Source organism: Ochotona princeps, chromosome 18 (assembly GCF_030435755.1).
Source record: "Ochotona princeps isolate mOchPri1 chromosome 18, mOchPri1.hap1, whole genome shotgun sequence".
Taxonomy (NCBI): domain Eukaryota; kingdom Metazoa; phylum Chordata; class Mammalia; order Lagomorpha; family Ochotonidae; genus Ochotona; species Ochotona princeps.
Window position 1 is genome coordinate 32,508,506 of NC_080849.1, and position 17,758 is coordinate 32,526,263.

General features: G+C 39.6%; 1 protein-coding gene across 1 annotated transcript in view; it reads right to left on the reverse strand.

Moving 5' to 3' along the window:
* The window catches only part of MEP1B (meprin A subunit beta), a 30,891-nt gene extending 24,206 nt beyond the window's left edge, over nucleotides 1-6,685 (reverse strand). Inside the window, exons 1-5 of the mRNA XM_004579701.2 lie at nucleotides 6,623-6,685; nucleotides 4,823-4,841; nucleotides 3,952-4,002; nucleotides 3,816-3,863; nucleotides 879-950 (exon numbers count right to left, since the gene is read on the reverse strand). Of these exons, the coding sequence (XP_004579758.2) occupies nucleotides 879-950; nucleotides 3,816-3,863; nucleotides 3,952-4,002; nucleotides 4,823-4,841; nucleotides 6,623-6,685 (253 nt within the window). The remainder of the gene's footprint in view (nucleotides 1-878; nucleotides 951-3,815; nucleotides 3,864-3,951; nucleotides 4,003-4,822; nucleotides 4,842-6,622) is intronic.
* Between the last annotated feature and the right edge of the window lie 11,073 nt (nucleotides 6,686-17,758).

Consider the following 17,758-nt stretch of genomic DNA (forward strand, 5'->3'; position numbering starts at 1 on the left):
ATTTTGTAAATATTGTACAGTGAGTCCCCAAAATAAGGCAAGTCTGGGACGATCCCTAGCAGTTAACAAACGCCGGGACAGGTCTGTTTTTCCCTTACTCATCCCATTGAGTTTTTAGCACCAACACCTTCATTTTATCCCTCCGTTTCCCTGATCGCCATTCCCTGCTCTCTCTTGAATCTTCCCTAAAATTTGGCACTCAGGCAAGGAATTATAACTTAAAAAAAAAGATTCGCTTTATTTTTATTAGAATTGTATATTTACAGAGAGAAGGAGAGGTGGATGTAGTTCCAGACTCCTGGTTTTGGTGTTGGCCAGCCACTTGGGGCTTGAACTAGTGGATGGAAAACCTCTCTCTCCCTCTATCTCGTTCTAGAACAATGCCTTTTGTATAAACAAAGCAAATATTTTTAAATAGCCCATTATAAAAATCTGACTTCCACAATAAAATTTCCACTATCAGTATAAAGGAAGCTCTTGCTATTGTTCTTGACTTAGTAAAATAAAATGCTGGGTAAAACAAAGCCAGTCCCGAAACTTTTGTTTAGTTAACTGGTTTGGGTTGTTTGAAATCAAATGTAAAATCTAAACATACAGGAAACACTGCTTTAAAATAACGAGTAACTCCCTAAACTTTATATCCTTTGCATTCAGTACAAAGTAGGACCTATATAATGTTAATGGAATTAATCTCCATGTTGGTCAAAATGCAGCAGATATTTCAAACAGAATCATTTAACCTCTTTTTGTTTTCCATTTTTCTTGTTTTTGATGGATCAAAAATGGGAAAAAATAAAACCTTAAATATGCAACCTTGTCCTTAAAAAACCTTCTCAGGAATATATGCAAGTTACAGATGCTTCAAGGTGCATACCAACCCAAACTATCTTCTAGAACATATGGAATGGTAAGAGGCCATCTGTATGTTTCTCCAATGATGGAATTTCTGTCTTGTACCTGTTAAAAACATATGAAAGATGAATAGTTAAATGGATTAGGCACAAACATACAAAATAATCAGTCAATCCAGAAATACATGGAACTTAATGCTCATCCAGTTCACTTAAATTTTATATGTTATCATAATATAATAAAGCTTTTAGGAAGAAATCACTAATTTTGTTAATTTGCTGATAAAAATAGGAAAGGAATCATGCAAAGAAATGATCATTGGAAACTGAGCTATCAATATTGATTAACTATAAATATTGATTTATAGGTTAGTTTCCTGCACTAGAGATTAAAAACATATCAGAAGAAAGTGAAAGAAAAACCTCAAAAATCTGGGTTTTACAATAATATTAGAAAAGGACACCTATGAATTAGATCAGTTTTTCAACTTTTCAACAGGATTACAACATGTTACAGAGAATGAGTAATATTTCAGCAATGTCTGTCTCACCAAAAAAGCTAAGTACTGTTCTACAGAACAGGGATTTCTTGGCAATACAATGGAGCTTGAACAAGGATCACAGAATGATTGGAGATCTAGGGTATGCAGTGTGTTGGGAGACAGAAATAATAGAACTTACGAATAGGCTAGACAGGAAGTGAGGAAAAGGAAGAAGTGAATGAGACTCATTTTATTTACAAATTGGGATGGTGGTGAGGGAGGAACAGTGACCTTACAAAGGGGAAAGAGGAGGAGGAGGGTTTTGTGGGACCTGTCAGGATATCTGACCAGTGGATGCCTTAGGTTTGGAATCTCATAGACACTGAGATGGAGCTAGCAAAGCTGACTGTGAGGTACAACAGTCTGGAGCTCCGAGGAAGGACAGGACCAGTTATGCATTTAAAGTTACTAATATAACTTGATTAATATAGAAGTGGTATTTTGAAGTCCTGGCCAAGGTGAAACTGACATGACCAACACTCAATTTCCAGTGCTGCTGCTCTTTCGTTCAGGGATGCTCCTGGCTAGGTTGGGAGAATATCACTTATGCCTCACATGACATAAGGGACTCGAGTGTGTGCTTGAGGGAGAATAGAATTTGCAAAACAAATGGTCTATGTGATTGTATATGTATTTTACAAGCATTTAAGTTAGTCTTAATGTGCAGGGTTTTTTTTTGATATTTTAATTATTTGAAAGGCAGACCAACAGAGAGAGAGAGGAGAGACAGAGAATGTTCCGTCTGTTTGCTTCACTCCCCATATGCCCACAACAGCTAGGGCTGGCTGGGCCAAAGAGAGGAGCCCAGAACTCCAGCAAGATGGAGTAGGAGGAACTGAAGTACTAGGATCATCATCTGATACTGCAAGGACGCATTAGTAGGAAGCTCATTGGCAAATGGAGAAGCTGGTTCTCACACTAGCACTCCATTGTGGAACGTGGGTGATGCCAGTTACAGCGTAATCTGCTGTATCACAATGCTTGCCTCAAAGATGTGTTTATTTTAAGCGAGGTGGAGCTCGTCAAATTGCCTTCTCTAGTTTTTAAGGTTATATCCTCTCTAATATGAGAACATCAACACATTTGTAAGCAAGCCTCAGTTCCTCTCAATCGGCACCAACAGTGATGGTTTTTAGATCTTTTTCAACCTGGTGGACAATAAATTTTATCACATCTTTAAATAGTGCCTGTTACAGCAAACATATATATCCCCTTTATCTACACAGAAGGGCTGTTCTCCTGTGAGGGTCAGCACTCCATGAACAGGTTTGGGAGGACATTTAGTGAGCCACCCTCTTCTTAGCTGAGCTCAGGGGAGAAGTGGCAAAATCTATTTCTTACGGCCAATAGTTTGATTCATGGCAGACATTTATAAAGTCAGCTTGATATTAATCCAAATTGATTGAAATCAGTGAAGTTTTATTTCAAAATGGAAAAGTCATATTACTCTAATAATGGAAAATCAATAAAAATATGAGTAATGAAAGATCAGACATTATCACTGGAGTCCCTCCAAGTACAACATGGTCACTGAATAAATGTCCCACCATGATTCTAGGTGGGGTGCCCTCATCCTTGCTATCCAGTTATTCCTGGCTACTCTGTATTTAACATGCAATGGTCAATAGAAGATTTTTCTATTATTAAATATAGTATATCATCATATATTATATATAACATATAAAATATATTATAGAGGATATATTAGATATAGTATTATATAATATTAATAATATTAATATGCCATGCATTATCAATAATATAAATATAATTATTGTGTTACATAATATAATTATGTATTATATTTATTGTGTATCAAATATATATAACATATAATATATAATATGATTACATATAACAAATCTCTATAAAGTTATATAATATATAATTATATAATATAAGTATATGTAATATATGACAATTATATAATATATAAAATTATAAAAAATATATAAACATATCATATGTATTTTATATATTATATTATGTATATTGATATATATGTTATATTTTATATATTATATAATACTTATGATATATGGATTATATGACACATAATATAAATATATGAATAGAATATATGAATGTGTAGATAGATATATAACATAAATATATGTTATATATTACATAAATATATAAGTGTTATTAGTATATAATCTATTATGATATATTTTCTATAATATATGTTATATATTATAGAAAATATATAATTATATAATATATATTATATATTATATTAAATAATTATTATATAATTATATATATTATATATATGTTATATATTACACAAATATATATTATAAGTGTTATTAGTATATAATCTATTATTTTATATTTTCTATAATATATATTATAGAAAATATATAATTATATAATATATATTATAGAAAATATAATATATAGAAAATATAAATGTTTCAACTCACCCCAACAAGTTTGATGTCTCCCTCAAAAAGATCCAGTCCCAAATCTGGGAGTGAAGATAAAACTTAACATTAGCAAAAACCCATTCAAATTCTCCGTTTAATATATTTTATATGAAAAAGAATTCTACAAACCTTCATTGATATCAAATATGTCCTGGTCAATTCCACCATCTGTATCTTTGACTAAAACAAAAAATAAAGATACATTGAATATGAAAAGAGAAAATCTTCATAAATTATATAATCGGAAGTAAGCAGATTTCTTTTACCTCAGGTAATTTACTATTAGATTCTGAGTCAATAAAAATATATAGATTGGTTAATTCATTGAAAAATTTGCATGGATCATGCTCTTGCATGTACCATCTGTCCTATCCACAACTCTTGAATATGAGGTAATTTCAGAAAGAAGCTATTGATCACTCATGAGTTATTAAGCCTAATTTGGGAGATTATACTAGTTGAATAAATTGAAGAGGAAATAAGTTTTCCCATTAATAAATGCATCAACCAACCCAATATTGTCATTGTGCTTTTCTCTTTCTAGTAGTATACTTGGAACTCACAAACAAAATACTTAAAGTGAACTTGAGTTATTCTAAACTGCAAAGGGGTAGATCACAAGGCATGCAATTAAGTGGGAGTTGACTCTATTATCAGGTCTATCTGACGTGACAAACAAGCAAAAACAATAACAGCGAACATGTGTAGGATGTCTTGTCAGTCACCAGGTTTGGCCTTTGTTAACACCACATTGTTTTCTGCTGAGTATGTGTGCCCAGCACATAGACGGTAAAGGGTCCCTCAATAAATGAAAACTCAGTGTTTGATCAAAGCTTAAAGCAATATTATGCAAATGAAATTATGTGTTAGGTTTAGCATTAAACATGCCCTAGCTGCATATGTTGTTCTGTTATCTACATAATCATTTTTTGTGGAATTTGTACTTTTTTTTCCATATAATCTTCTTTTAAAAGAGAAAAATACGCAAAAATAAACTCACCAAAATGTTCTGGAGTTGGCTAGGGGTTAAACAGATTTAAAAAATATATTATTATCATGTCCATGTATAAATGACCCTTTTATATCAATTTGTATGTAGACATTCACTGTTGTAGCTTTTCCATTACTGTTATGTATGGCTTTCTGCCATATGTCCAAGATAGTTAACCTGGAGATTCACATGACTTTTGCAACAAATGGCCTCTTTATATGGAAAATGAAATTGCTTATTAGACTAATTTGAAGATAAAAGGTAATAAGTAAACTTCCATAACAAGAGACATATAACAGAACATAACCTCTAACCTTCAAATAAACGTTCACTTTAAACATGATTTTCCATATGTTTTTTATTTATTTAAAGTTTTGTAATGCATAGATAAAAGAGAAAGATTCTTCTATCTGTTGATTCAGTCCCTAATGCCTGCAACAGCCAGAGTTAGGGCAAGACTGAAGCCAAGAGCAATGAACTCAATCCAGGTCTCTCACAAGGAAACGAGAACCAACTTTAACCCACACCTTCTGATTTAGGATGTGGGCATCCTTTATACATCTATACAGTCACACCAAACGCCTATCCATATCCACACATGATTTTCTAAAGAATTCACAAAGAAGCATTTGAAAAACCCAACAACATGTTCACAATGTTGAAATATGATTGTAATGTATAACTATGTTTAAAACAAGTTTTATTTAATATCTTATAAATCTTGTTCTACTTTCATGTTCCTCCCGAGATTCTACCCTCAACAATACCAAATATTTAAGAAATAAACTAGAAATGGTTTGTGACTGAATTTCTTCCTCTGAAAAATAGATGAATGAAACTCAGACTACTTGCCTGGTGAAAAATCTAGGTAAACCTTGGGAAATTTCTTAGTGAAATTTCTTAGTGTTATCTGGTGTAAAAAAAATAAAAAAGGTTTGTGAGATAGGCAGCAGATCTGGATTGTGTTACGGGTTCCAATTGCTAATGTTCATTCACTCACTTTGCTGGAACTCGGGCTGCCTATAAAATACAGTCAATACTTTCTTTGTTGTGGATTTGTGAAAGTTTTATGATATAATGTAAAAGTACTTTGCAAACAGTAATAACTTCACACTAGTGTAAAGTACAATTGTATTCAAACACATCTTACATTCCTAAATACTACAGTCATTCAGCATGTTAGCAAGATAGGAGAAAGAACTGGGTGGAAAGCTACCATCATTACTGACATTAACATATGCCTTGGTTGCCTCATGTTATAGCCATACACTCATAGAGGAATGGACCATCAGCTCAGTATAACAGCTGTTATCCCCAGGCACCTACTGGGGTGGTTTGTGGTAAACACTACCTGTCACTGTGGAAGGATTAGTCTAAGTTGATGAAGAAGCCTAAGAGAAATCCTATGCTATCCAAATAAGTATTGCCCACACCATAACATTGATTCATCTTTTCATGTATGTCTCAAATCATTATATCAGCATCTATATTTCATCCAGTAAAAAGAGAATGAATCAAAACTCATGTTTTTCATCTTGTCCAAAGAGAACTTACTGCACAACAATTAAACTAAAGAAACATATAACTTGTGACCAACTTCTCTGATCCACTTTCAGGGATGGCTACTTTTTACTTAGCATATCCTACCAGCCCCTAGTCACCACAAATAAACAGCTATTGTAGATTAACATTGTGAAATTTATAAAACATAAACCATGAACAAACATTTTGTTTTTTAATCATCAGTCTCAACTGCTCCAGATTTTCCCAATGCATAGAACAACTGTTTTCTGTGCATTGCTTCCTTACCAAGCCTGAAGTCACAAGAGGAGCTGCAAAGAATAGAAGCCAAGGCAGGTAACATGAATCCATGTTGTAGCTTCCAGGAGAAAGTTGCAAACTGACATTCAGCGTACCGTTGACTTTTTTTAAAAGGCAAACATCATAACTTATAGCCTTTGATCGCAATGATCCATTTTGCAAGTCAGCTCTTTGCTGTAGTAGTAACTCCAATCACAAAGTTAAAGTCCAGGATCCTTAACACGGAACTATAGAGTGGCATTTTTTTTTTCTTAACGTGACAGTCTTTTTTCTCTCTATCTACTTTCCTTTTATTTGGAAGCAGGGGAGGAAGACAAAGAGAGCTGTTCCATCCACTGGTTCATTCTCCAAATGCTTGCAACAGCCAAGGCTGGACCAAATTAAAGGAGCCCAGAACTCAGCCCAAGTCTCCCATGTGTGTGGCAAGCATCCAAGTACTTGAGCCTTTATCTGCTGCTTGCTGGGTGTGCATAAACAGGAAGTTTAGTCAGAAGTGGGGGAGATAGCAGTTCAACCAGGTATTCTGATATGATATGTGAGAGCATTCCAAGGTATGACTTAAGCACAGCAGCAAACACTTGCCTCTGTGTCAACATTCAATAGTGAAGTGCCTACCTGAGACCTTTTAATGAGACACGTTGTCTAATGTATATGTACTAGTCTCCTGTACTATTAAATGCCATGTGAACAAAAGATAAAACCAAATTAGTTTTTAAGGTTGAGTCTTTAAATAGTCAACATTTACTCCTGTGCACATAATCCTGCACAACTTTACTATATCTAGTAATGTTCAGTGTTTTTAATCATTCACAAAAATTTATGGAGTGACTACAATTAATCAAGTTATAAAAGCCATAAAGCACTAGAAATCAGACACACTCAATAGTTACATACAAAGTAGCAAAATAACATATTTTACTCCTGAAAATTCCAATAAAGTAAATACAGGTGAGAGTCAGGATAAGAAAGATAGAAATGGCCATTGGTATAATAAAATACTCTTAATGTTCCAATGCATCTCCCAATTTTGTTTTCATTTTTTCCTTCTTTTCTTGGGATATTTCTCTTTAGAGACAACTATGCTTTAACCCAGTTCCCAAGTTCCACTATCAGTTTATTTCAGGTGTAAGATAATATTCTAATATGAAGATACTAATTATCACACACACATTTTCCTTCTTCTCTCCAAGTTGATTTTTAGTCCCATTTGGCACTAACAGAAAGCATACAAAAAGACATGGAGCATAGACAAAAGACTTGCTAGGATGCATCTCAAATAAAGCTACTCCCACCTTTTGTAGGAAGAGAGCTGAAAAGTGAAAATTAAAAACAGATCAGTTTCTCACTTACTCACTGACATTCTCCAGATGGCTCATAGAAGTCAAAATCAAGTGGGCCTATTTCCTGGCTATAGGCAGAAGGAAATACTAGAAGAAATCATGTCTTAGGAGGATAATAGCACTTGTAGTCAAGAGTGGTACAAAATTATCAGAGAAAGCTCTCTGGCATGAAGGGTCCAGTGTATAGAGATAAGCATGGCTCCCTAGCAGGCTGCAGGCAATGGCTACCTAGGCCACACTCAGATAGATGTGCCTAGGAGGTCGGATGCCCTCGGGATCAGACAGGAGCCCAATGCCTTGAGACTATTAAGCTTAGACACAAACTTGAAAAAGAGTGGGAATCCTGAATTGACTGCAATTAAATTTACCTCCTGTGTAGCTGGGACCTAGAACAGTAATTATTATCACAGGAAAATAAAGATGCATTTGGCACATTTGCTTCTCTGAGCTGAGACTTGCAACTGCAATGCCTGACTGCATTCTGATCTGGAACAGATAGCTCATATTTGAAGTCAGAAAAAGTGGAAACAGGAAGACTTTACATTGTTCTCAGAATTCCCATTTGCTTTATCCTGATTCTTAAAAAAGGGGTGGGGGTTATAGTTATGTCATGAGTTTCCCGTTGGAGCTCTTAATGAAATCTTCTACTCGGAATATACACATACTTGAATGTAAATTAGATTAAATGGCCCTAGGAAAAAGAACGAATCTGGAGTGATTACAGAAATCTTGGGGCAGCTATGAGAACATAGATTCAACAGAGGCCCAGTTCCTGGGTCATCTGACAGATATTACATCTGCATTGTCTAACATTAAACAGATCAGATTTGCCACACACATCTCCCCAGCCCCTCCCTCAAAGTACCATGTTCAACTCCATTTTTTACAGATGCCATATTAACCAGCATTCTCCAGTAAAGCAGAACCAATAGGATGTGTATATTTAGTATACACATAGTGAACGTTGCATTTCCACATGGTTGTGGAGGGGAGCAAGTCCAAAGCCTCCAGACTGACCAGCAGGCAGCTGGCCCAGACTAGAGTTGCAGCTGTACATGGAGTTATGAAGGCTGGTAGCTGGCTGAACTTGCCCCTCTTGGGAGCTCTGTTTTTCTCTTAAAACTCCTCTGATTTGATGAAGCAAAACCACATTATGGGTCCTGGCGCCATGGCCTAGTGGCTAAAGTCCTCGCCTTGAACGCCCCAGGATCCCACATGGGAGCTGGTTCTAATCCCAGCAGCTCCACTTCCCTTCCAGCTCCCTGCTTGTGGCCTGGGAAAGCAGTCGAGGACGGCCCAAAGCCTTGGAACTCTGCACCTGTGTGGGAGACCTGGAAGAAGTTCCTGGCTCCCCCGGCTTCGGATCGGCACAGCACCGGCCGTTGCGGTCACTTGGGGAGTGAATCACCAGACGGAAGATCTTTCTCTCTGTTTCTCCTCTCTGTATATCTGACTTTCCAATAAAAATATAATAAATCTTAAAAAAAACCCCACATTATGGAGGGTAATCCATGTTACTCAGTCTCCTGATTTAAATATTTACCTCATTCAAAAAATATCTGTGGGGGGAATCCCAGTACCTATAAAACTGTGTCACATAATACAATGTAATTAACAAATAAATTTAAAAAACAAACAAAAAACAAAAAATATCTGGCCAATGACATTTAGACTAGTGTGTAGCTAGGTATCATAGCCTAGCCAAGTTGACACATAAAAGTAACCAGCCCTCAGTTACTTCTTTTGTTTGCTTCTTTTATTTATCACACTCTGTAATCACCTGTTTATGGACAGCTCCAGCTCACACCTGAGGTACTTAACCTCATGACTCAACACATTTGGCTTAACTGCCAGTCGCACACCAGACTGAAGTGCAGACAATTGTTGTCATGATAAACACACAGCAATACAGTCCATTCTGGGTACTGACAAAATATCCAAGGACCTGGATATCCCTTCACATCTCAAGAACCCAACTAACCAGGGCATTGAGGAGAAATTCTATCCCAGCATGGAAGGTCCCACTTCAAAACCTTGCACTAACTTTGTGCAAGGAGTTGTTGCTGGGAGCCAGCCCACAAAGGAACAATGGGGAAAAATTACTGCGGTATGAAGAGATAAACAGCTTCCTCACACCACTAATGGAAGAATCACCTGTTAGCCTATAAAGTTTGATAACCTTAAACAGGCTCAGTTGACTTTAAACTGCTATGAATTTACTCAAACCTAAAATAGGTGTAGAGAAAGCATCAAAATGACTCTGTTGGAAATAACAATTTGGCCATTCCTAAAGTGATAGCTCTAAGTCTACTTTATGGGACCGCTAAATAGGCTGAACTCCCTTAAACACAAATCCAGTCTACTACCTCCATCACTTAGACCTACCAACACCTGGAAGAAGGAATTAATTACTCCTACTTCTGTGCTTAGGTTATCTTTTTGTATGGTACTCATTACTCAGAATTCTATATAGTTATTTATGCAATTGCCTCTTCCAAGTAACTAGGAGCCAATCTCAATATGTGATGAATGCATATTGGGTAGATATTCATTAAAAGAAATGAAGATGAACAATTGAAAGTCAGTGTCCATCCATAAATCTTTCTCATAACAGGTCTCGTCTTCTCTAGGCACATAAGTACTAAAAATCAATTCTAACAGCCAAAAAAAGCTTTGACCTACATATTGAATTAATACTTCCCCTAGAGAAGGAATGCAATACTGTATTATAACGTATCTTTATGGAGACCAAAATAGGGAAAGAAATACATCTTTCATCTGCTGGTTCACTCACTAAATGGCCACAATATGGCCAGGGCTGGCCCAGACCAAAGACAGTAGCCAGGAGCTGGTCTGCCATGTGGGTGGCAAGGACCCAAGATTTTCTGCTGATCTTCTCATGCCATTAGCAGGGAGCTAGATTACACAACTGGAGCAATTGAGACGTGAATTGGCACCCGTATAGGATGCCAGCATCAAAGCAGGTAGCTTTATCCACTATGCCGCAACACTGGCCCTGATAAATGTTACTTTGATAAAATCGATGCATATTTTAGGGTAACTTTAGATTAACTTTAACCAACATTAATTGATTAGAATTTAAAACAGAAAAACTGTAAAAGATTCACTTATTTATTTGAAAGGCAGGTCAAACAGATAGAAGGGAGAGACACAGAGCAAGACAAAAAGAGCCTCTGTCTGCTGATCCACTCACCGAATGGCCATGATAGCCACACCTGAGTGAGGCCATAGTCAGGAGCCATAAATTCCATCTTCATCCCCCACATCAGGGGCAGGGAATCAAGTATTTTGGCATCTTTTTTGCCTTTCCATGTGCATTGGTAGCAAGCTGGGTCAGAAGTAGAGTATATGTTACTTGAACTGGCATCCCAGTGTAGGCATTTTAAGCAGGGGCTTACCAATGCTGGCATCTAAAACATAGAAATATTAAATATTTATTTGTTTTAATTATAAATGGTAATTATTAACCTATTATAATAGCATAAATGATATACATAACATAAATAACATGTTAATGAAAAATAAGGCAGATATTCAAAAGCAAAGCTAATGAGAATGGACATTATTTTACATTTTTATAAATATCTTTTTTTAAAGATTTATTTATTTTTATGGAAAAGAGATTCGCAGAGAAAGGAGGGACAGAGAGAAAGATCTTCCATCTGCTGGTTCACTCCCAAGGTGGCCACAATGGCTAGAACTCAGCTATTCCAAAGCCAGGAGACAGGAGCCAGCAGCTTCTGCCAGGTCATCCCTGTGGGTGCAGGGTCCCAAGGCTTTGGTCCATCATCTACTGGTTTCCCAAGCCACAAGCAGGGAGCTGGACAGAAAATGGAGCATCTGGGAAAGAAACTGGCACCCATATGGAATCTTGAGGATTGGAAGGCAAGGATTTAGCCACTAGGCTATCATGCTGGGCCCTTTACAAAAATCTTAATGAATGAATAGAAGACAGATTCTCACATTTGCTGATTTATCTCATCCATGTCAGGGTGTTGTGATAAATGTATATGAACATGATTTGGACCCAAAGAGACCAAAGATAGGGACATTTTAATGTCTCTGTGACAATTGTGACTCTTAGGTTCTACCCAGCAAGTGTAACTTGTTAAACTAATCAAGAAAATATGTATTCAATTACATTCAAATCTATCAGATGCTTGAATTTGAATGTGTTGTTTCTGTAGGCTATGATTTTTTAACCTCCTTCATTGGCCTTTTAGAAAACTTATAGCACCTGTGTGGGCGAGTTCATGGAGGTCTCTGGGTACAGGCTTGCAGGAGTCCTCAGTGATGGTGCCGGTGTCATGTGGGGACCTGGCAGCTCATGCCCAGGCAGGAAGAGTGAGACTGGGGCTTTCCCCTATGCTTGTTCCCTGGGTTGGTGGAGAGTGGAAGGAGAGGAGAGGAGACCCTTAGGTTAACATGTTGGGCTGGTAGACCGGGCTTGGGGAACATTGAATATGTTTGTATCTTAGGTGAGTGGAGGGGTAGGATTGCAGGCCAGCACATATGCCAGGAACTTGGGACCCTGGTGGGTGAGCAAGCCAGCACACCACACCACCACAAGACTGGACTTCCAGAGATTTAGCTGAGGAACCCATGCACTCCAGGGCACAAGGACTATAGATGGTTCAGGAAAGGGGGTAAGGGAATATGTGGGAAACAAGGGGGACCTCTGAGGGAGTATGTTGCAGGTGAAGAATGACTTCTGAGCGACTTCCACCAAGGCCACTGCACTTGCAGGTAAGTGAAGGAGCTGATACCAACTATTTTGAGGGAGGGAAGCTGGAGGACCTTTCTCGGTCAGACTGATGCACTTGTCCACATGGAAAACCTGAGCTAGACTAGTTAGCATAGACCACCACTGAACACCAACCATAGGCGCATACCAAAGTTAGGGCTGGAGATCTACCTGGCAGGGCTAGATCACAGTACCCACCAAAGTGTCAGAATACAGGACAGGTAACATTAGGCTGGGCCATGACACTAACCAACATGCAAGAGAACCAGATCTGGGACAGAATCTTTGGGGTATATGTGCAATCACCCCTGTGGAACTGCAATATCCACTGGTTTGCTCAAGAACTGGGGTAGTAATGGGATGAGTACCCACATGGCCATGGAATCCTCTGACACTCATGGGTACTAGGGTTGGGAACTGGCTGGGCTATAGCAATTGCAGGCACACCCAAGAATAGGATGTGAGGCGGGCCAGACTGCAACATTCACCACTCACACAAAGGCCGAGATAGAGGGTACAGACTATGCCAGGGAAGGGCCTAACACCCACTGGCACATGTGAGATCTGGGTCTTGGGGTGGGACTGGTAGGGGAACTTGGAAAACTCCCCTGGTGAGCCATAGCTCCCATTACTGAGGGTGTGATTTATGCCTGAGTGTTGGTCAGGTAGGGCAAGACTGCTCCACTTGTAAACAAGTATGTAGGTTGGTTCTAGGGATGGGAGAAGGGGCAGGGCCAGGCCAAACCTTAGTACTCTGGCATGGGTAGGAGCTAGGATGCAGATTGGGTCATGCTGAGCTAGGCTATCACACCTACATGCTTACATGAGCCAGGAGCAGACTGGGCATGGCTGGGCTGCAGCACAAACCAGGGATAATTGAGACTGGATGCCAGCTGCGCTATGCCAAGCTGCAGCATCAGTGATAGAGGCCAAGACAGGGGATGGGCTATACCAGGCTAGGTCAGAGCAACCACCAGCATATGCAAGATCTGTTCTGGTAGGGGAGCAAAGGGGACACCAGAACTGGGTTGTGGTTCAAACTAGTGAGCAGAAGAGCCAGATGGGGGCTACTATCTGGGCTGGAAGTAACTGTAGTATATCTTGGCATGGGTGTGGACTAGGTCTGGGGTGTGCCAGACTAGGCTAGATTCTAGCACCCACTGGTGCTCTCAAGAGCCAGGGTGGGCATAGGATGAGCTGGGCTAGGACTCCAAACCTCCTGAACCACATGATCGCTTTGTCTGGGTGTTGATCAGGGAGGGCTGGCTGTAGCACACAACAGTAAGAACCAAAATGGGTGTGGGTCAGTCATTCAAGGCCACTGTTCCTGCAAGGACAGGATGTAGACCAAGTCAGGCTTAGCCAAGCACCCATTGGTGTGAGCAAGATACGCCACTGGGAGGTTACCTGATAGAGGAGCTTGGGGAACTTTCCATCAGGACACAGTTCTTGCAGGTGAGCGCAAGAACCAAGAATGGGAATAACCCAGAAAAGGCCAGACTACAGTACCTATGTGTGGGTCAAATCTGGTAGCAGGCCAGGCTGGTCAAGTTCATAACACTCACTGGCAGATCTGAGAAAAAGAATAGGGGGCAAGACAGGCTGGGTTGGGCCTCAACAGCAGCCAGTTCATATTTTGGCTGGGACTGGGACCATTCAGATTGAGCTAGGCTTCAGTATCCAGTAGCATGAGCTGAACTGGGGGGCAGACCAGGATTGGCCAGGCTATAGTACCCACCGGCAAATGCCAAGGTGAAATGGGCCATGCCAGATTGGGCTGCAACACCCACCAGCACACATAAGACTCTGGGGTATGAGCCAGCAAGGACTCTCTTGCTGGGTCACTGCTCCCACTGGTGAGTGTGAGAACTGGAACCAGGCAGTCCTGGCTAAGCAGGGCTACAACACCCATTGGCTTGTATATGAGCTGGGTTAGGGAGAGAGACAGGCTGGGCTACCCAGCTCGATCCCCTGGCCACTAGCACATGCATGAGCCAGAGTAAGTGCAGGCTGATCACTTTGCTATAACATCAGCTGGCAAGCCTGGAATGGGGCAAGTCCTGTCAAGTAAGACTGCAGAACCACCTGAAAGTGCAAGATCGATGGCTGGGAGTAGGCCTAGCAGGGAAACTGTGGGCTGCAGCTCCCACCAATGAGCAGGAGAATCGGGGCTGTGGGTGGCCCTGACTGGACAGGGGGTAGCACCTGCCAGCATAAATGTAGTCTGGATAGTGGGGTCCGTTGGGCTGAACTAGACTGCAACACCCGTTGGTCTGTACAAAAGCCAAATGGGATGTAGGACAGACCAGACCAGACCAGTGTTCTGTACTGACCATCATGTGCAGGAGCCAGGGCTGGGGATGGGACTGGTGAGAGTAACTGGGAGTCACTCTGACTGACTTGCAGTTCCCACTGCAGTACATGAGGGCCAACTGTGTGGTGGGCAGAGATGAGCTGGGCTGCAGCATCCATTAATTTACAGAAGAGATGGGGCTGGAGACAGAACTGACCCAGCAACTGCAACCAGCCCTGTGTGTGTAAGCTGATTTGGGTGATGGACTGATCCAGACCCCATACTGCCTCACACACACAAGAGTCGGGTCTGGGCGTCACCTCAAACGAGGTTCTTTGGGAACACCCCACAACTGAAATGTTGGACTCAGAGCTCCCAACCACAAGGAGAATCACTTGATCTGTGGTCTGATTGTGGAGTGCATGTGTCAGAACTGGGCCTCCTCAGTTGCTAACACAGAGCAGTGGATAGCATGCCCAAATGCACAAGGGAGGATATGGCAGTGCATTGGGAACTACAGAGGACATCTAGTGTCATAGAAGAGGATGGAGGGTAGAACAAATTGGACAACTCTCCCAGCCAAGCTTTGACAGCAAGTATCTGGACTAATGGGGACTCTAAGGTGGACTATGTCAGCCTATGGACATTGGAAGGATTTCCTCATTTTTAGAGCAACAAAATCAACAGCATTTCAGAACTGTCAAAGCCATCTGAGAAGAACCCTCAGAGCATGTTCCACATCTGGAGACAAAGAGAGCGACCTCCCAGCCACTGTTTTTCTTTCCTCCTCCCCTCAAACCCACCACAGATGACATGGGGTGGCCATTCCCCAACCCCAGGTACTGATGCAGTTAGGATGTGGGGTGCAGCTTCTCCCTTTCTCTTTCTCCTTCTCTCAGATACTGGGGGAAAAAATTGAAACAATGGTCTCATCTATTTTCCCCTAAGCAATGCTTCTACTCCATAATCAGTTGTCCACATGGACGTACATCCTTCTCATCTATGTAAATGTCATCAAAAATAAAATTAAAAAGAAAAGAAAGCTTAGATGCTCTTGGATGTTCAGGTCTTCCAAATATTTAATGACACCTCAGCTGATGAGTCACTTGGCAGGAATCACCACTCCTGTCATCCAGAAACGTTGTAAGGATTGGGGAAACTGCCAAGGCCACGGAGGCAAATACAAGTTTTCTAAAATTTTAACTTTTTCTAGGAAGCTAACATTCACCAGAGCCAATAAATACTGCCAGTTGATTTTCTTGATATTTCAAGCTCATTCTTTCATTTTCAAGAAAATGCCTGCCAAATGCCTAACAGCTATAGGTTGTCAGTCCCTTCAGTGAATATGCTCTTTTCCATGAAAAAGACAGTTTGCTCCATTCACATCTCAATTCATCGAGCGCTTTCCCCAGACAATGAGTGCATTTTGGTATGCAGCACAAGTACTTTCTGTGTACTTCCCACTCAGTCCCACAGACTATTAAAAAGATGTGCACTTAAGGGTCTAGATTTTTTAAAAATTAATTTGTGTAGTTTCATCAAGATATTTAAAGCAAGACTGATTTTTTTTAAAGCTTGTATTTATTTTCATTTTATTTGAAAGACAGACATACAAAGAGCGAGACCTCCCACCTACTGGTTTTCTTTATCCCTCCCATTAAACCCACCACAGCCAGAACTAGGCCAGGCGAGCCCAAGACAAAGCCAGGAGCTGAGAGTTTAATCTAGGTCTCCCAGGTGAGTGGATGGGACCCAAGTGCTTGAGTCATCTCCTTCGTCTGCCCAGAGTACACATTACAGGAAACTGGAATTGGAAATGGAGATATGACTTGAACTAGGTACTCTAATATGGGACTAGGCAGCCCAAGCAGCAACTTAACCACTGTGCCCTACACTCACCTCTGAGTCTGCACATGCATGGCCATGAAACATACCGTGACTATCACAGCCATTGTTTTACACCAGTGTCAAATTTTCAAGGTTAAATGTCAGAATTTTTATGAAGATAATTTTGACTTATGTCCGCTTAAGAAGATTTCTGTGACAGACAGAACTGGACTCAAAAAGACCAGGATTAAAACACTAAACTACATCTCCTTTAAAAATGGCTCTTTCCTGTTGCAATTTACACTTTTTCAGTTTCAATTCCATTTAATTTTGCTGTGATTTTTATTATTTCTTTCTTTCTGTTCATTTTTTTTCCTTTTTTAATAAGTTCTTGAGGTGCATATTAGATCATTTGTTTAAGACATTTTGATTCTTTGTCAACACCTCATGTTATACATGTCCCTCTCAGTACTGGTTTTGCTATATCTTGTGGGTTCTGATATTTGTGTTTTCATTTCTTCAAAAAGTTTTTTCTTATTAATTTTCTCAGTGACACATAGATCATACAGTAGCGAGATTTTCTTCAAAACGTTTTTGATTTTCTTTTTCATTTCTTCAGCTACATATTGGTCATTCAGTGGCATATTATTTAACTTCATGTTGTTGTAAATTTTCTATTTTTCTTCCTGTTGTTTATTTTGTTTTATGGTCTCTCATACAAGGTAATATATAGTAAATGCATAATATAGACAATCATATCCTGATGTGAAGATATAATGTAGTCTACATCTCTACTTCCAAATCAAAGATGGACTCCCCATGAAACTCTCAAAAATATCTTGACAATAGGATGATGGACTCTCTGTCATTGTCCATACTTACAATGTCAGAAAATGCAT